This window comes from Maylandia zebra, unplaced genomic scaffold (assembly GCF_041146795.1).
Source record: "Maylandia zebra isolate NMK-2024a unplaced genomic scaffold, Mzebra_GT3a scaffold05, whole genome shotgun sequence".
NCBI classification, from domain to species: domain Eukaryota; kingdom Metazoa; phylum Chordata; class Actinopteri; order Cichliformes; family Cichlidae; genus Maylandia; species Maylandia zebra.
The window spans coordinates 50,779-70,728 of record NW_027490035.1 but is presented as its reverse complement, the minus strand read 5'-3'; the positions used below and the strand labels follow the sequence as shown (position 1 = coordinate 70,728).

General features: G+C 41.0%; 2 protein-coding genes across 7 annotated transcripts in view; one reads left to right on the top strand and one right to left on the bottom strand.

The window, feature by feature from the left end:
• LOC143415819 (uncharacterized) overlaps positions 1-19,950 on the top strand; it is a 272,397-nt gene that overhangs the window by 250,346 nt on the left and 2,101 nt on the right. For 2 of the 5 annotated variants that reach the window (XM_076881230.1, XM_076881232.1), the window contains exon 2: positions 17,840-17,945. In XM_076881230.1, coding sequence (XP_076737345.1) covers positions 17,928-17,945 — 18 coding nt within the window. In that variant the 5' untranslated portion in view covers positions 17,840-17,927. The other 3 variants (XM_076881228.1, XM_076881229.1, XM_076881231.1) reach the window with 3 other exon arrangements.
• Positions 638-9,113, bottom strand: LOC143415817 (uncharacterized). Of its 2 annotated transcripts, XM_076881224.1 has the most exons (4): positions 8,671-9,113; positions 4,693-4,798; positions 2,074-2,670; positions 638-1,748 (listed from the first exon to the last, which is right to left on the bottom strand). In XM_076881224.1, exons 2-4 carry the CDS (start codon positions 4,708-4,710, stop codon positions 1,056-1,058), a joined length of 1,308 nt encoding a protein of 435 aa, XP_076737339.1. In that variant the 5' UTR covers positions 4,711-4,798; positions 8,671-9,113; the 3' UTR covers positions 638-1,055. The 2 variants fall into 2 exon arrangements, with proteins under 2 accessions (XP_076737339.1, XP_076737340.1); XM_076881225.1 differs by lacking the exon at positions 8,671-9,113 and having other exon boundaries at positions 638-1,745; positions 4,693-5,634.

Sequence of the window (19,950 nt, the reverse complement as noted above, 5' to 3'; positions counted from 1 at the left end):
ACAGGCATTGTACTGTATTGTATACTTGATTAAATGATTGATTGATTGATTGATTGATTGATTGCGTGGATCTGAGCTGGTGTTTTGTTTTGTGCTTAGTTCTCAGTCTGTTTGTTTTTGTTGTTGCTTTGTTTTTGGATTGTTTGGTGGGGGTTTTTTGGTTGATTTTTATTGTTCTGTACTTTATTTATTAACACTTTATTATGTTATGTAATTGTGTACTATTTGTGAAAATGAAAAAAATAGTTAAAAGATATTGTTTAAAAAACTGATCAAAGTCCACTGAATCTGCTAACCTAATTAAAACATTGTAAGTTCAGGTCTTCACTTTGCGTTTCTTTGTGAAAACAGCACAGCAAAGGAGACTCAGTGAAGTTTTGGTATAAGGGATAAATCTTCTGAACAAACCTGCTGGGACTGTGTGAGGTCCTGAGGCTAAGAGTAAGGATTTATCCACAGGAGAGCTGCGTTCTTACAAACCATCCCACTGTGTAAACCTGACATCTGTGGAACAGCTGAGCTGTATGATGTGTACAAGGACACAAAACATTATTTACCATCAGATCCTGAGCCCTCCATGTGTTAATCAAGACACTGCTGCTGTGCTACATCCATAAATAATGAATAAATTAGGAGCTGAAGCTAAAAGGACAGTTTATTTGTACCATCTTCATGTCAACACATTCAAGAACATCACAGATGAAGAAACATTAAAAACTAACTTTTACTTTCAGGTGATTTCAGAAAAAACAGAAACATCAAACACCTCCAAGACTCTCTTTGAAAGAACTAAAAGCCTTTATTCTCATGGTCCAATCATGAGTGAACTCCCCGATGAAGCCTTGTGTGCTAAAACATGTCAGAGTTTTAAAGGTTAAACATGAGTTTCCAAAACGTTTTGCTGGAGAACAATGAACTATTTGACTGAGTTTCAATTATTTACAGACGAGCAAAACCAGGACAGAGAAAAAAGGACAAAACTGACTCAGTAAAACAACAGAAAATAAGATCCCATGTAAATCTGTATTATGTAGAAGTTCAGCCCAGCAACCAGTTCAGTTCAACACAAGTTTAAATGATTCTATCTGAACTCTGTGGAGCCTGATCTCAAGCTTTTTGAGTCTGACACTGAAACCAGAGGATCTTTCTGTCTCTTTAGATTCACTGTGATCCAGTGATGGGAGTGATTTCAGCCCTGAGTGATCACGCTGATGTTTGCACAGAGCAGACAATGAGGTGAATGTTTTGGCACATTGGTAACAGTGAAACAGTTTATTAGTAACGTGGGATCGTTTGTGTTCGGAGTATGAACTGAGATTCCTGAAGCTCTTGTCACACTGGTCACAGCTGTAGTTTCCTTCCATGTGTGTACGTTCGTGCCTGTTACGATTACCTGAATCTGAGAAGCTTTTGTCACAGTGTCTGCACTTGTATGGTTTCTCTCCTGTGTGGACTCGTTTGTGTCTTTTAAGCTCCCTTGCAGTGGTGAAGCATGACCCACACTGATCACAGAGGTGCTTTTTAACCCCACTGTGAATCAGTTCATGTCGTTTTAACTCAGTTGATGTGATGAAGTTTCTCCCACATTCTTTGCAGTATTTCAGTTTGTCTCCAGTGTGTCTACGTTGATGTGTTTTAAGGGTGGCTTGCCGACTGAAAGTTTTTCCACAGAGGTCACAACGAAAGTCTTTCCCACCACCACGGTGATGACAGGGTTGAGAACTGGATCCATCTGTGTCGCTCTGCTTCTAAACAAAGACACAAAGACAGTGTAAGTCAGTCCTTCAACATTTTTATCCTGAACGTCGCCTGAAATAAAGAGCATCTCTGCAGACGTCCAATTACATTTGACTGTTTCAGTTAACACACTCAGTTTACTGGGCTGCAATAACTACAATACTACCACCATAATACTACAGTAATACTAAAATCATAACTGACATGAAAATCTGAATAATCACTCAGAGCTGCTTTTCCATGCAGTAGAATTGCTAACATGCTAACACAGTTTAATGAGCAGAGTTGTTCCAAACAGTCAGGCTAAAATGACAAGATAACAATATAAATACATACCTCACAGTAACTGCACTTGTAGAGTCTCTTTCTGGTGTGGATCTGTTGGTGTTGTCTCAGGTAATGTGGAGATTTAAAAGTCTTCTCACACAGGTCACATTTATAAGGTCTCTCCTCAGTGTGGATAAACATGTGTTGTTGTAACTGTGCATCTGTTGTAAAGTATTTGCCACACTGTTCACAGCAGTACACATCATGTCTGGTGTGAATGCGTAGGTGTATATTTCGGTTCCCTCTCTGGCTGAAAGTTTTTCCACAAATGTCACAGCTGTATGCCTTAATTCCAGAATGGGTAACTAGATGATCCTGTAAGCTGCTACTGCGAGTAAAAGCTCTGCCACACTGATCACAGCTGTACGCTTTAACTCCACTGTGGATGAGTTGGTGTGTTTTTAGGGATTCCTTCCAGGTAAAAGACTTTCCACACAAGTCACAGCTGAACGGTCTCTCTCCAGTGTGGATGACCTGATGCTGTTTCAGTGAACCCTTCAAAGCAAAACCCCTCCCACACTCGTCACAGGTGTGTTTTTTCTCTCTCTTTCTTGGTTGAGGTTTGTCGGCCTCCTGAGAGCGCTGACTTCTCGCTCCATGTTGGTCCTGCAGTGACAGAGATACAAACAGAGGCAGTGAGTGAAATGCAGTCGTGGAACAAACTCAACCTTCAAACTCCCTCCATTAACACTAGTTTTAAACCTGAAGGTGGAGTGTGGCACCAAACACCTTAAAGGTCTCTTATCCCCACCTGCTGGTAATTCTAACACATTACATGCAACCTGCTGTTAAAAATAATTCATGACTTTTTAAAAACACTAAAATCATGCCCATCCCTCCTGCTGTACACAGATATATAAAAATGTATACATATATAAATATTTAACAGGTCTATACTTTTTTACATTTCCTGTTGCTGTTCCCTATTATATATATTTCTATAATTTTCTAATTTATTCAATGATAATAAATCAAATGTAACAGTTACCAGCCTGGTTCAGTGAAGGAAAATGTCAGAGTCTGATTGTAGCCTCAGGATTTCTTTAAAACTTTTATTCCCTACACATATCTGTATTTTCTACTCCTTACATTTTCAAAACAGGCTTGTTACTTTTGGTTTAAGCCATTTGAGGAGAGTAATGTCATCGCTGCAGGCATCAAACATCAAACTGATTTGAACCTAAACAGTAACACATGAAAGGCAATCCTGATCGTGCACTAATCACCAGGGTATGAAACATAAAAAGAGATGAAAGAGGCAAAACTGTGTGCAAAACATAGTCAAGAGTTAAAGTGGACCAATGTTCTTTTTTGGCACAACACCTGAATCACTGCAGGTGCTCATAAGTTGCCGTCACGGTACTTCAGCATCCAGCTAGCAATACAGAAGATGAGCAAGAATAAATGGATTCATATCTTTTAAGTGGCAGGTAATTTAAAACGCAGCATTTCTATCAGCTCAAAAAACATCAGCAAACACACAAACTGACAATAAAAAAGTGTGTTGCTGGCTAAAGGTCCAGCTGCTGCACATCACAGGGAGAGAAAAGAAAGAGAGCTAACTTCACTCAGAGATGGAGAAAGATAAGACACACAGGACAGGAGAGGAAGAAGAGAGGTTAGATTTAAAGGGAAGGACTGCTCAGTGGGATTTGATCAACTGGAGATTAAAGTTTACATGTAAGTCCTCATGTGTTGAAATCAGATATTGGGTCTGTACATGTGACATTATGTTTTTTCAGATTATAAAAGATGCTGCAAAACAATCTGAGGCAGACTAACTGTGTTATTTAAAGACTGCATGAAGATCCTCTGCAGGTTAGTGCAGGATAAACAGGTTCGTTTGCTGAACTGTGATGGATTTAAAGTAAAGAACAGTGTGTGACTGTGGTGCTCATGTCACAGTTAGATTACATCAAGTGTAGCAGAGATTCATTTAAACTGAAGCTCATGATGCTGACATTCATTCACTGAGTTCCACCTTCATACCAACAGTATAGTGTCTAATATAAAGACAGTGTACTGTCAGTGTAGAGGATGGAAATCAGCCAGGACAGCTCATGAAACATCTGCTGACATCTGGTTGAATTCAGTTGTGTACATCCACAGAGAGCAGCAGGTCAGCTGATCACAGCCTGTACTTTAAGAAAATCTACTGGAGCTCTCAACAGAAATTATTGTGAGCTGTGATTCTTTTCCCCACGCTGAGCCACTACAGCTGATTTTAGGGTTCCCACCTGCTCAATCCCACTTTAACCTCTTCCCTGCTCATGTTCCTGTTTAGAGGCAATGTCACCCTCTACAGTGTAGGCAACAGAAAATACACATATGTTTTATTTTCCTTCATTTTCTACTTAACTGATTCAAACAGAGAACCTTTATTAGAAATAAATAGTTTATACTTCATTTACTAATCTTAATTTATTATTACATTAATAAAGCACAAGGTTCAGTTAACTTTGGATAAAAACAGGTGGTAAAAATGTTCTTCAAGGAGCTACTTTTACTTTCTTACTCTGATTACATTTCAGAGCCCGTACTTTTCCACTTGAGTAAACAAGTTAAATCAGTACTTCAGCTTTTGATGGCATATTTGATGGAGTACTTCTTTACACTAGTATCTGTCACCTTCTGTGTTGAGCTCATTGTTTCCTCTGTAGTGACTCAGCTGAGTCCAGATGGCTGAAAATGTTCCTCTGCTGCTCCGTCAGACTCTTCTCCTCCTGCTGATCAGCTGGGACACAAAACAGATCTTTGTTAGGCTCCACACTGCACTGAAGAGTCAAAGTGTCTCATATGTTCATCTGACAACACAATGGACATATTTTAGTTTCCCTTTCACCTTCATGTTTCCCTCTCACCACATATCTAAACCAAATTCATGACCAGCAGCTTTTACAGCTGTGGCTCCAGCAAACATCAGCTGATAGTACAAAGTAATATTAAATAAATTCTAACAGCTTATCAAGCGTAAGCGTGCTGATGTTGTTTAGCACGACATCCGCTGTTTTCCTTTCTCTGGACGCCTGCCATTTATACAGCCGTATTTCGCACATGACTATGAAAGGCAGAAGAGGAAGTAATTACTTCTAATGTAGACAATTCGGATGATATAGGTTGTGTCCCAATCCAGCGACCGCACGCTCCGGAATACGCATTTTGAGACCTATTACATCACAGCGACGCGACGACAGCTGTCCCAATCCGCAGTGTACTCCAAATGCGCCGTCGATTTCCCCAGATTTGAAGTGTGGTCCGGTGTACACTTTGTGGTCCCATATATCCCACAATTCATAGCACGGCAGTGGGTGTGGAGCAGTGTGTGAGGAAGAGGAGGAGGAAGAGGAAGAGCCAGCAGCAGCTGACAGATGGAGAGAATAGACAGACTGTTCCCTGTTTGTGAAGGACTGCTAGGAAAGTTTAAAATCACTAACTGTGTGTCCTGAATCAGTCTTATTAGGTAATGTTCAAATAATGTTATCATCCCAGTGTTTTCAGTGTGGGAGAAAGTACTCAGGGCCTTCAAGTTACACACTATGAAAGGCAGCAACAAGTTTAATGTTCAGAAACCTAAAGTATGTATCAGCAGCAGAATGCAGCTAAAAATAAATGTTGGTTTCAGTTCTATGAAGCTTTGAGTATTTTGCATTAGTAGCACTGCTGTGTTTGTTGCATCATATTTCTGTAATTGTTTATATGCTTTATATATTCTGAGGTAAGTTGATCTATAGTGTTACATCATATTCTATAAGGATGTTATGTGTTTGTGTACTTTCTGCCCAGTTTCACCCATTTAGCAGAAGTCAGCCTGTTTAAGGCTCTGATATCTATTCTGTGTGACTTAAAGCAGTTATGACATGGTATCAGTGTTGGGTGTAATGCATTACTAAGTAACGCGTTACTGTAATTAAATGACTTTTCCACTGAAAAGTAGAGTAACTGGTTACTGTTCATTTTTAGGTATTTTAATTACAGTTACTTACAATGTACTTGCGTTACATTGTAAAATAATTAAACTCGCTGAATATCATTATTTAATTTCAATAATTTATCTTCTAAACATAGAAGTAAACTCTGTAGTGCAGCTGCACGTCATTTCGCGCCAGTTTGCTGCGTAGTCGTATTCTACAGCGGAAGATGTCGGACTCGGCTGAAGCGAGTGGCTGTTTTATGAAATGGACATATTCCCGTCACTTCACTTTTCTGAAACAAGCAGAGAAGAACATTACAGTAATATGTAAGCTATGTCCTGGGGAGAAAAAACTATCGGCTGCTGTTAATAGCGCGAGTAATCTACTGAAGCGCCTGACACGAGAGCATAGACGAACACTTCTGAGTGATCCTTGTTCATCATCCATGGATAACACCGCGGCAACTCCTGCTAAGCAGGCAAAACGTGATTTTACTTCAGCAGCACAGAAATAATAATAATAATAATGGATACTTTATTGATCCCCATGGGGAAATTACTTGTTTTTTCTCTGCATTTGACCCATTCACTCAGTGAAGCAGTGGGCAGCCCACTAAGCAGGCGCCCGGGGAGCGTAGGGACGGTACCTTGCTCAGGGGTACCTCAGGGTAGCCGTTAAGTGGATTCGAACCGCCGACCTTCCGATCATGGGGCGACCACTTTACCTACTGAGCTATCCCTGCCCCAGAAAGTGTCTGAAGGTGAGCTTAAAAAATGATTGCGGGCTCCATTGTGGAAGCGATGCTACCGCTGCGTACTGTAGAGTCTCTGTCTTTAAAAAAATGTACTTATTATTTAAAGAGTTTAATTTCTATTGTCCATTGACTATTACTAAATATTAAAAATAATAAATGACAGATTTAGATATATTTTCATAAACTATTAATTTACCACATCAATAAACAGCATGGCAGGGCAAAATATTTTTTCTAACATGGCAACCTTTAAAAAGTGAAAGGAGACAGAAAGACAGGTGAGAAAGAATAAAACTTAACTGACTTTTTGATGCCATTTTACACAAAGTACTGGTGCAGTATCTATAAAATGTGGGAAAATACTGGCATCATGTACAGTACTATCTTCTGAAGAAATTATGTTGGGACCCTGAAAAAAATTACTATGTACAATAATGGATTTCTATACATTTGACATCAGATGAAAACTTTGGTTGTAAGATTCGGATAATTATTTGTTAAAAGCGAGAAATTTTAAACGAGAATAAGAAAGAAAAGTATTTTTTGTGCCCTCCTTTTCTTGTTAATGCCCTACCTGGCCCCCTGGCAAAACTTTGCTAGATCCGCCCCTGCACAGTTACCAGCTGTCAGCTACATAGAAAAGGATCCTGGTGTTATTTGTCTCTCAGAAACAGTTCATAGCTTTTCTTCAACCCATTCATGTAAACCTGTTTCTCCATCACCTGTTCAGCTCTGATGATTCAGTAAGGACATCTCCTGGTTTCATCTTCATGTTTTCCTCTCACTAGATATCCAAACCGATATCATGACCAGCAGCAGTGGCTCCAACAAACATCAGCTGATACTAGATATTAATATTAAATAAATTCTAACAACAGCTTATCAAGTTTAAAGGCGCTTCTGCTGTTTAACGCGACCTCCGCTAGTTTCCTCTTTCTGGCGCAAAGTGGGAGGTAAATAAGCAAGAGAGACGGGACTTGCGGCAAAAACGCCGATCAGCTGATCATTGATCAGTTTCATGATTGAAGTAGCAGCAGGAGAGGGAGGGGGGAGAATGAGAGAAGAAGAGGCAGCTGACAGCGTAAAGACGCAGAATAACTCCAACTTTTTGTCTTTGTTTATTGTAGCTGAAGTACGGGACAAATCGCGTTTATTTTCAGCTCAATACCAAACGCCTAATATTAACTCTGAATACCAGAGGATTCCGTTTTTTACAGAGGTAGGCGACTCTATTAACTAACCTTATGAATAAAATAAAGTTCACCAGTAACATCATAGCACCCACACAGCCACCTCGGGTCTCTCCTCCTCCGCCCCTTTCCCTCATCCACCTGCTGGCCTCCACCACTTGCTAATTTTACTGAATCTGTAAAAGCTCCACCATAGCCACTACCAAACAATTGAGTTATTTTTACACGTCTGCCAGCATCTGTCCAATCCCCCACCTTTCACTGTTTACAGGGGAAAAAAGACAACAACAAAAAGAAATCGGCCCATTTAAAACGAAAAACTTCCATCGGCCCACCGGTGAACACCGGGCCAGTCCAGCTATGTTGAGAGCGGAAGCAACACATTGCAAGCAAGCGCAAATGCAAAACTTGAGCGAGAGGGGCTGCTATTGTGTGTGTGTGTGTGGATAATAGCAAACACTGAAATACATTTTTCTTGCACTCAGCAATGAATTTTGCTCCCTCAAATTTAGCTTTTCTTTGATCAAAATAAATTTCTCCTCAAAATGCAACACTTGCACCTGCAATTTTTTTTTACGTGCGTTAGGAATAGTGGTACAAATATAACACCATACTTATACACACCCAGCTGTGGTTTCCTGTTTTTGCTACATTCTGGAGAGCCTCGCCTTTAACGGTCTTCTCCCACCCCCTCTCACAGAGAGCAACAGAAAACTTCATGAACTCAGATCAATGTTACTTTGACACTTACCTCTAGATAGGCCGGAACAAAAAACTGAGAAACAAACAGCAATGAGCAGGAACTCTTTAGTTGTGTCCCAATCCAGCAACCGCACCCGGCGTTGGTCGAACAGATGTGTGGCAGTCTTGCGCTTCAGGAGCTGCCAAACCAGCAAAAAAACGCCAAATGTGTCACCTGTGACACTTGTGAGGTTATCTCAAACACACTCCGTCAGTCTTGATGCTGTTGAACAACAAAATGTTTAAAAGTGTTTAAAAACAGCAAACAATTAACACCACGCCGACGTTGTTCACAGGACAGCAAGAGTAAACGATCGGGAGACTCTTGTCGTCGTTATCGTTCCCCTCGCACGGTTTATTTCTCCGAATTCAGCGTTTTTGCTTCACAGCTAAAGCGAGCAGTTTACTTTGTGCACTAACATGGAGTCGAGTCAACCAGCGCCACCTCTGGCCAAGTGCCACAGCCGACAGCCAGATCAACCTGTGACACACATCTGCACCACGTTTGAATTCGTGTCATGCACAACACATTTGTACCTTTCAATTGTGTCTGTTTGTGCGTCATGCAAATAAACCTTTGAAAAGAATGAAATGACACTAATATTTCACTAGTGTTGTAACATCACATGTCGTTAGCGTAGTCTGTCTGTGACTTTTCTCTGTGAACAAACATTTCAGAGTTGGTTGTTATATACAGTCTGTATAAGTGTGGTTAATCTAATAAACATTTGTAAGGAGATGGCAGTTACTGTGAATGTACAGCAGGTGATTAGTAATAAACAGTCAGACAATGACTGACAATCTCATTCAGTCTTGCAGATCGAATGCACCTTCTGTGGAAAGTGGTACCACACAGTGTGTGTGGACTTCCCCTGTGCAGAAGGTAGCTACAAATGTTGTGGGTGCTAAATAAACAGAAAGAATTGATCCCTGTTGTCTTTGCTTACTGATTGTTTTTAGCGTTGACAATCCACATTGCTGCCATTGCATCTTTCAACATGTTTGTGGGTAGATCTGGATGTACCCGGGGTAAGTGCAGCCACTCAGCCTCTACTTAATGTGATCATAGCAGCAGGTGCAGATGTGTTAATCTAGTAGTAGGCTGTGGTACTTGGCCACAGGTGGCAGCAGTGGACTGACCTCCATTTGAAACTGCTCCAGCTGCTATGTGATAGTGGATCTGCTACAAATTGAAGATCATAAGCAAGTTTTGGAAATCAACCCTTGTATTATGTTGAAGAACAAACAATTGACATTGATTTTGTTGCGGGTCATTCTGACCCATACTGTGTAAATCCACTCAGGATTATCCAAAAACTGCAATAAAACAATAGCAACTTTATTTTCCATTAGATAAACATGTAGAACACAGACATACAACAGTTAGACTTTCCATAACTATTTTAGGAACAATTTGGTTTTTCGTTCTTACAAACACATTTCTTTTGAACTTGCCCAAATTCTCAGTTTTTCAATGCTCAACATTTTCTATTTTGTCCACATGATGGACAGAATGTAACTGTGTGCTTTCTGCAGATGTACTTCTTGCATTTCTCACAAAATGTGCTTGTTTTCAAACAGGAACCTTCCTAACTAAGATTTAAAACAAAAGATTTCTCCTCCAGTCTCACAAACAGATGACAAACCAAGCGACACACCTGAGTCACTGACTTTCTTAAATCCACTCACTCTCACTGGCTGTTTATTACTAATCACTGTAACTGCTGTGAACTCACAGTAACTGCCGTCTCCTTACAAATCTTCATTGGATTAACCACACTTATACAGACTGTATATGTTGCCCCCCTGGTGTGACAGGTGCCTGGGAGGGGTGCGATCCTAGATCCCACAGCTGTGTATTGAAATAAAGAGGCACAGATCATGAACTTGTTTACAATTCAACTGCAGGATTTATTCTGCAGATTTGCCTCCCAGGGGGGTTTTACGCTCCTCCTGGCCGCTATGCGCCACCTAGTGGTATTTTTTAAGTAATGCCATGGAAGATGTAAAGTGTAATTAGAAAATACTGAATCAACACTGAACGATATAACAAAGACCAAAATATAACTGGGGTGTTCCCTTTTTTCCTTGTATGAAGACATAAACTGAACTAACATCCCCGTAAGTCTTTTTATCTCTTAACTTTTTAACTATTAGTGTAATCCAGATTTACCAGCCACACATTTCAACTTAAACACATATGTTAACCTTTTACATATATAACTCTCCAGCCATGTTGATGGATTGCCTGTATTGGCTGGAAATATTCATTTCCAGGGAAAAGACACAGACAGACGATGCTTACAGGATGTGATGTGACAACACTAATGAAATATTGATGTGTCATATTTGTCCAAGGTGTACTTCATTGTTATGGAAAAAGAGAATATCAAAATCATGATGACCAATTGGAGTGGTGATTTCTATGACTTTGTGTATATAATTTGGAATTTTGTACAAATGTAGGCCAATAAGGAATTGTTACGAGTTCAAAAATTGGGGATGGAGACAAGAGGAAAAACCACAATAACAACACTGGTCCAGCCTAAACATTCACATGCTTTCTCTCACACGGCGCCTAAGCTACGACCTTGGCTCCCTGTTTATCTGCTTCTGCTGAGATGGGGCAGAAAACTCCAGCATGTTCCGTTCTCTTCTAATCAGACAAATAAGGCGATGACTTTCTGCAAACAGTATTTCTTATAACATCATAAAACAATATCATTCATCCACAATAAATCAGCAGTCTAATGTAATGCAAATCAGTTTAACAAATGCAATAGTTATCACCTTCTTCTGATTCAGGAGAATAATGCCAACTAAGACTACATAATAATTCATATGATATCATTTCATTCTTTTCAAAGGTTTATTTGCATGATGCACAAACAGACACAATTGAAAGGTACAAATGTGCATGACACGAATTCAAACGTGCTGCAGATGTGTGTCACAGGTTGATCTGGCTGTAGGCTGTGGCACTTGGCCAGAGGTGGCGCTGGTTGACTCGACTCCATGTTAGTGCACAAAGTAAACTGGTCGCTTTAGCTGTGAAGCAAAAACGCTGAAATCGGAGAAATAAACCGTGCGAGGGGAACGATAACGACGACAAGAGTCTCCCGATCGTTTACTCTTGCTGTCCTGTGAACAACATCGGCGTGGTGTTAATTGTTTGCTGTTTTCGCGATCGCGTCGCGCATGAGGATATCACCAGGTAAACTCGCCACATTTTTAAACATTTTGTTGTTCAACAGCATCACGACTGACGGAGTGTGTTTGAGACAACCTCACAAGTGTCACAGTTGACACATTTGGCGTTTTTTGCTGGTTTGTCGGTAGCAGCTCTGCCACACATCTGTTCGACTAACGCCAGTTGATCTAAACGCCAGTAGATCTGGAACACCGGCGGCAGTAGCGGTTTTAGACACGGGCGGTTGCCCGGGGCGGCATCACGGGCATCGGCAAAAAAAAATAAATGCTGGTACTCATGCTGCCCCGACGTCTGCCAGCGCATATTGGGAATGGCATGAGCACCGATCGGTTTTCTATCGCCCATTTCCTGCAGCCACTGTGGAGCTCCACAGTGACCGGATACACGTGACCTCCACAGTAGTCATAAACACGCATGGATACCGTGGAAGTTACTGTGAGTGGTTAATAAGTTAAGTCATGGTGAAGGGAAAGTGGTGGTTTTTCGTTTTTTGAGAAGTACTGGTCTCATCAAGAGGATCTGGGGATTCCGGAGTGACTGACGGTTAACAGCCAGGAGATCGCAGTAATACAACAGTTTTGGATGCAAGCTGCCGTTAAACTTGACTGAAGAAGAAGAAGGAAGGTACTGTGGAGCTCCACAGTGGCTGCAGCCAGGTGCTCTTATAGACTTGGGACACAGCTACAGAGTTCCTGCTCATTGCTGTTTGTTTCTCAGTTTTTTGTTCTGGCCTATCTAGAGGTAAGTGTCAAAGTAACATTGATCTGAGTTCATGAAGTAACATTGATCCGTCCAAACTCCGGTCAATTTTTAATTGGCCCGCAAGTAATTTTATAAATACAATAGAATATGGCGCGCACTTAAACTTTTGCTTGAGTTTGTTGCACTTCTTAGTTTTAACAACAGGGGGAGCTGCTGTTGATCAAGTCAGTTGCGCCACCAAAAAGGACAATCACAGAAGAAAGTTACTAAACTTGGCAGAACCAAAGAAGCGAAAGGTAGAAAGTGAGTGCAGAAAATTTCAGACACGGTGGGAGAGTGAATATTTCTTCAAAGAATTCAAAGGGAAGTGTATCTGTTTGATCTGCACTGAAACTGTGGCAGTTATGAAAGAGTATAATGTACTACGTCATTATGAAACCAAACATCAGGCCTATGCATCCTACACTGGTGCTGAGATGGAGCAGAAATGAAAGCAAAGGGTAGCTCTCCTGCAGGGTCAGCAACAATGATTTTTTTTCGTGCTCAAATTGTCCAGGAAAAGGCTCAAATAGCCAGCTATGAGGTCGCCCAACTCATCGTAAGACATGGCAAGCCTTTTTCAGATGGAGACCTCTTAAAACACGGCCTCGTTAAAGTCACCGAAATAATGTGCCCGGAAAAAGTGCAGGACTTCAACAACGTCAGCATGTCCAGAAATCCAGTTGTGCGACGCATTGATGACTCATCAGCCAACATTAAACTGCAAATGTCTGATAAATCAGAATCAGAAATCAGAATCAGAAAGGGGTTTATTGCCAAATGTTGAGCAGGTTTACAACATTAGGAAATTGCTGCGGTGCTTCAGTGCAAACATAGTGTCATAAATTGCGATTAAATAGACATGAAAAAATAAAAGTAGGAATAAGAATTAAAAGTGCTACGTAGAAAGATATGTGCATGAGATATACATGAGATATACATGAGAATAAGAATTAAAAGTGCTGCGTTGAAAGATATATACATGAGTGCAGGTGGTGATCAGTGCCAAACATGGAATCATGCAGTGAACACAGCGTAGGGTCATGTGTTAGTGGTGGGAACAGTCATACGGTTATTGTTCATGTGTCCAACAGCAGAGGGGAAGAAACTGTTCTTATGGCGAGAGGTTCTGGTGCGAATGGACCGGAGCCTCCTGCCTGAGGGGAGCAGGTCAAACAGACTGTGTCCAGGGTGAGAAGGGTCAGCTGAGATCCGAGCTGCACGCCCCAGTGTCCTGGAGGTGTACAGGTCCTGCAGAGATGGGAGTCTGCAGCCGATCACCTTCTCAGCAGAGCGCACAACACGCTGCAGTCTCTGTTTGTCCCTGATAGTGGCTCCAGCGTACCAAACGGTGATGGAGGAGGTGAGGATGGACTCGATGATTGCAGTGTAGAACTGCATCATCGTCCGTGTTGGCAGGTTGAATTTCTTCAGCTGCCTCAGGAAGTACATCCTCTGCTGGGCTTTCTTGATGACGGAGGTGATGGTGGGCTCCCACTTCAGGTCCTGGGTGATGGTGGTACCCAGGAAGCGGAATGAGTCCACAGAGGTGATGGGGGTGTCAGTCAGGATGATGGGGGGGAGTGGGGCTGTGCTGTGCTTTTGATTTTTACTCCATCGCATGCGATGAGAGCACCGATGCCACAGACACCGCACAGCTGCTATTTTTTTTGCGGGTAGTGGACGAGAGCACGAGCGCTTTAGGTGAGTGAAAAATATATTCAACAGTAACCGTGTGTTAATAAGCATGCATGTGCAGGTACACATGCTTCAAATATCAATAATGCGCATCAATTCTGTTTTTCGTATATGCGTTTTTCTTGTTAACACACAGACTACACATCGCTGTAAAACTCACATGCAGTCAGCTGATCTCATCTGATGCAGATTTGCTCCTTGATCAGCACCGCAGCTGGATGGCCCGATTTACATTCCCAGCGCAGCTGATACTCACCAGAATAGTTTACTAAAATTATATGCACTCCTGTTATTAAGTCCGGTTCAGTCTGTTAATGTTGATAATTGTTTCAAAACGAACGTTAATAGGTGTGTTGCTAAGCCTAATAACTTAAATAACAAACTTGAAATGTACCCGTCCCATTTTCCCCTTTATTGTTCTTTTCCTCTGTGCTGTAAATCTTCTGTCTAAGAAGAAATCTGAGGCTGCTGTTCTGAGAATGAGCTACCAAAGCTTTTTCTGAATAAATCAATAAAGATCCATTTATGGAAAGCTGGGATGAAGGCAGTTTTGTCTTTAATTATATTCAACAATATAACACATTTGACCACTTTTAAGTGATTTTTCTAACTTTAATACACTAAAGTTAAGGTTATATACCTAATTTCTATTAAGTGGCCCAGCCCCTCCTATATTTTTATGTATGTGGCCCTCAGTGAAAAAAGTTTGGACACCCCTGCTGTACACAGTTTTATTTGAGCCACAAAACCAGCCGATCACAGACTTCGATGCAAAAAAATCTGATTGGCTGTTTTGGTCTCCAATCAGCTCGAAATGACGAAATGCAAAAATCCCAGAATGCATTTCGTCCAAAACTCAAGCGAGTAGCGATGGTAAATTTGATTCTTTTTACTGAATCGAGTTTCAATGAGTCACTCACCAAAGTGAATCGGTGCTACTGTGAACCGAGGAACTGTTGTCTTGATGTGAGCTTTCTACTCAGGGTTTTTTCTTCCAGTTCACAGCAGAAATGTTTATGTTAAGAAACTGAATGTTGTTTTTCTCCATAATTTTAAACTAGATATATTTCTACTAATGAAATTAGTTTGCTAACAGCAACAGGGATGAGTCAATGAGTCATTTGTCAGTAAAGCAGGGCTTTCAAACCCGCCATTTGCGGCCCACGTCACCTCTACTTGCATATTGATGTGAAGAAATTATTATTTTTTAATTATTATACGAAAAATGATTTAATACGATGGCAGAGCGTTACAGGCATGGCCCTTTAAGACTGTAGCCTCATGGGCGGTGTAGTCCTTGCTGCAGGGAGAACGTGTGGGACCGCCCCTCCCGCTGTGTGTGTGTGAGCATGAGGGAGGGACAGTCGAGTGTTAATACTCGACTGTACACCGTGTTCATGTTTTCCTCCGAAACAATAAAGTTCTGCTGGAGCAGCCTTTCAATGCCTCTTTCTGTCTCTCGCTAGCAAAGTTGACGCAGACAGTAAAGCTAGTTCCCGACTACAAGCCCCCAAAGTATTAGCCAGAGGTCTCCTTACCACGGTTTGGAGCCGCGGACCTGGCCGAGGTAACAAGAGAGTGCAAACATGTTGAGGGATTGGCTGTGTTAGTTCAGTGACAGATTTATTTGGAAAGAAAACAATTTTCACTTGCAGTTGAAAACTAAAGTGTACGCTTATGCCTGCATTTTTATTTGGTTAAATACAAACAAATTTGTGGCAAAGGTGCTTCCACGTGTCTGGCCAGAAAGAGCTGTTTATTTGGTAGTTCAATGAAACTACTGTACTATATTGTACTACACTGCTGAGTGACTGTCTTCTGCTCGTCAAATATATTTCATTGCAATGTTGATCCTGTGCTAACTTGCATATGACAAATGAAACTTAAAGGCTTCAGATAGTTAAGAGTGAGAAAAAAATTCCCTTCATGTTTGCCATTTTGTCTTTCTTACACAATATTTGGAATTAAATAAACCAAACAAAACACTAAAATTTAGGAAATATTAGTGGGTGTTTTCGTGTTTGTTATTTTGTACTGCTAGGACACTAAAGTGGCCCTCCAATTAGATGACGGTCCCAGAAGTGGCCCGCGGCCCATGTGAGTTTGAGACCCCTGCAGTAAACTGACTCTCGAGTGTTGAACGATTTGTTCATGATTTGCACATCACTACAAGCGAGGCAGTGGCAGAGGAATGAAGAGTGGCGGAGTTTGAAATATTACTCTTTCTGGGTGACAAAATAAACGTTTAAGATGTTTTCAGGTAACAATGGTGCTGTGTAAACTTCGAATATCTGCTTCTTTTATCAAGACATCACCTATTTGCAAAGTGATCTAACGTTTTCGGAGATCCTGTTACCCACCAACTGACCGCATAGCTGGACTGGCCATTGGGCATACCGGGGATTTGCCCGGTGGGCCGATGGTGACTGTTAAGTCTAATTGTTGAATGTTGCCATTGTGTTTCTTAAATTTGTACAGTCTTAGTTCAAGCAGTAGGATCAAAGCCATTCCTTTGATCCTGACCACCTCTCCAACCACTCTGTACTGGGGGAGGTTTTATTGTAGATGCATCCTACCGGAAAGATCTGTTTCTTTTTATGTAAGCTTCCTGGGTTTATGACCCTTTGGTCAGCAGGAGGTCTGACACACACACACACACACACACACACACACACTCTCACAGAAGTTCACACATATACATAAAATGCTTTGTCTTGGAACAAAGGGGGCGTGGCTTTGTTCTGACGTGTTTTGTGTGAACTGTCTCCCAATAAAAGGCAGCAGGAGGTCAGATCTGGGGGTCATTTTCGTGGTGGACACAGACGAGGCCTCCCTTGCGCAAATAATCGATCGATCGACTGTCTTGTTTTCTTCATGATGAATAAGTCTCTAGAATTAGCGGGGCTTGTGGAAACACAGACCCAACAGTGACTTTTCATTTTTGTTTGTTTGTTTTTGTAACAGTGTAAACAGTGTAAGGTGGTGGATTAGCCAATTGGTCATGATCAACTCTGGGCTGGACCAATTACAATAGATCCGTATTGAGCTGAAAAAGAACGCAATTCTAGAAGCTAGAATAAAAAAAAAAACAGACACAAAGCTGGAGTTATTCTGTGTCTTTGCTGCACAGCTGCCTCTCCTCTCATTCTCTCCCCCTCCCTCTCCTGTTGCTACTTCAATCATGAAACTGTTCAATGATCAGCTGATCGGCTTTTCTGTCCAAGTCCCGTCTCTCTTGTTTGTTTATCGTCCACTTTGCGCCAGAGAAAGGAAAACAACATCAGCACGCTTACGCTTGATAAGCTGTTAGAATTTATTTAATATTACTTTGTACTATCAGCTGATGTTTGCTGGAGCCACAGCTGTAAAACCTGCTGGTCATGAATTTGGTTTAGATATGTGGTGAGAGGGAAACATGAAGGTGAAAGGGAAACTAAAATATGTCCATTGTGTTGTCAGATGAACATATGAGACACTTTGACTCTTCAGTGCAGTGTAGAGCCTAACAAAGATCTGTTTTGTGTCCCAGCTGATCAGCAGGAGGAGAAGAGTCTGACGGAGCAGCAGAGGAACATTTTCAGCCATCTGGACTCAGCTGAGTCACTACAGAGGAAACAATGAGCTCAACACAGAAGGTGACAGATACTAGTGTAAAGAAGTACTCCATCAAATATGCCATCAAAAGCTGAAGTACTGATTTAACTTGTTTACTCAAGTGGAAAAGTACGGGCTCTGAAATGTAATCAGAGTAAGAAAGTAAAAGTAGCTCCTTGAACATTTTTACCACCTGTTTTTATCCAAAGTTAACTGAACCTTGTGCTTTATTAATGTAATAATAAAATAAGATTAGTAAATGAAGTACAAACTATTTATTTCTAATAAAGGTTCTCTGTTTGAATCAGTTAAGTAGAAAATGAAGGAAAATAAAACATATGTGTATTTTCTGTTGCCTACATTGTAGAGGGTGACTTTGCCTCTAAACAGGAACATGAGCAGGGAAGAGGTTAAAGTGGGATTGAGCAGGTGGGAACCCTAAAATCAGCTGTAGTGGCTCAGCGTGGGGAAAAGAATCACAGCTCACAATAATTTCTGTTGAGAGCTCCAGTAGATTTTCTTAAAGTACAGGCTGTGATCAGCTGACCTGCTGCTCTCTGTGGATGTACACAACTGATTTCAACCAGATGTCAGCAGATGTTTCATGAGCTGTCCTGGCTGATTTCCATCCTCTACACTGACAGTACACTGTCTTTATATTAGACACTATACTGTTGGTATGAAGGTGGAACTCAGTGAATGAATGTCAGCATCATGAGCTTCAGTTTAAATGAATCTCTGCTACACTTGATGTAATCTAACTCTGACATGAGCACCACAGTCACTGTGCACCAGTCACACACTGTTCTTTACTTTAAATCCATCACAGTTCAGCAAACGAACCTGTTTATCCTGCACTAACCTGCAGAGGATCTTCATGCAGTCTTTAAATAACACAGTTAGTCTGCCTCAGATTGTTTTGCAGCATCTTTCATAATCTGAAAAAACATAATGTCACATGTACAGACCCAATATCTGATTTCAACACATGAGGACTTACATGTAAACTTTAATCTCCAGTTGATCACATCCCACTGAGCAGTCCTTCCCTTTAAATCTAACCTCTCTTCTTCCTCTCCTGTCCTGTGTGTCTTATCTTTCTCCATCTCTGAGTGAAGTTAGCTCTCTTTCTTTTCTCTCCCTGTGATGTGCAGCAGCTGGACCTTTAGCCAGCAACACACTGTGAGACACACCGCACACAAACAGTTTGTGTGTTTGCTGATGTTTTTTGAGCTGATAGAAATGCTGCGTTTTAAATTACCTGCCACTTAAAAGATATGAATCCATTTATTCTTGCTCATCTTCTGTATTGCTAGCTGGATGCTGAAGTACCGTGACGGCAACTTATGAGCACCTGCAGTGATTCAGGTGTTGTGCCAAAAAAGAACATTGGTCCACTTTAACTCTTGACTATGTTTTGCACACAGTTTTGCCTCTTTCATCTCTTTTTATGTTTCATACCCTGGTGATTAGTGCACGATCAGGATTGCCTTTCATGTGTTACTGTTTAGGTTCAAATCAGTTTGATGTTTGATGCCTGCAGCGATGACATTACTCTCCTCAAATGGCTTAAACCAAAAGTAACAAGCCTGTTTTGAAAATGTAAGGAGTAGAAAATACAGATATGTGTAGGGAATAAAAGTTTTAAAGAAATCCTGAGGCTACAATCAGACTCTGACATTTTCCTTCACTGAACCAGGCTGGTAACTGTTACATTTGATTTATTATCATTGAATAAATTAGAAAATTATAGAAATATATATAATAGGGAACAGCAATAGGAAATATAAAAAAGTATAGACCTGGTAAATATTTATATATTATATATGTATACATTTTTATATATCTGTGTACAATCAGGAGGGATGGGCATGATTTTAGTGTTTGAACAGTCATGAATTATTTTTAACAGCAGGTTGGATGTAATGTGTTAGAACTACCAGCAGGTGGGGATAAGAGACCTTTAAGGTGTTTGGTGCCACACTCCACCTTCAGGTTTAAAACTAGTGTTAATGGAGGGAGTTTGAAGGTTGAGTTTGTTCCACG

Coding starts and splice junctions, on each gene's coding strand:
- LOC143415817 (XM_076881224.1), bottom strand. Junction 1,749..2,073: donor ACAAGTGCAGTTACTGTGAG/GTATGTATTTAT, acceptor GTCTTTGTTTAG/AAGCAGAGCGACACAGATGG.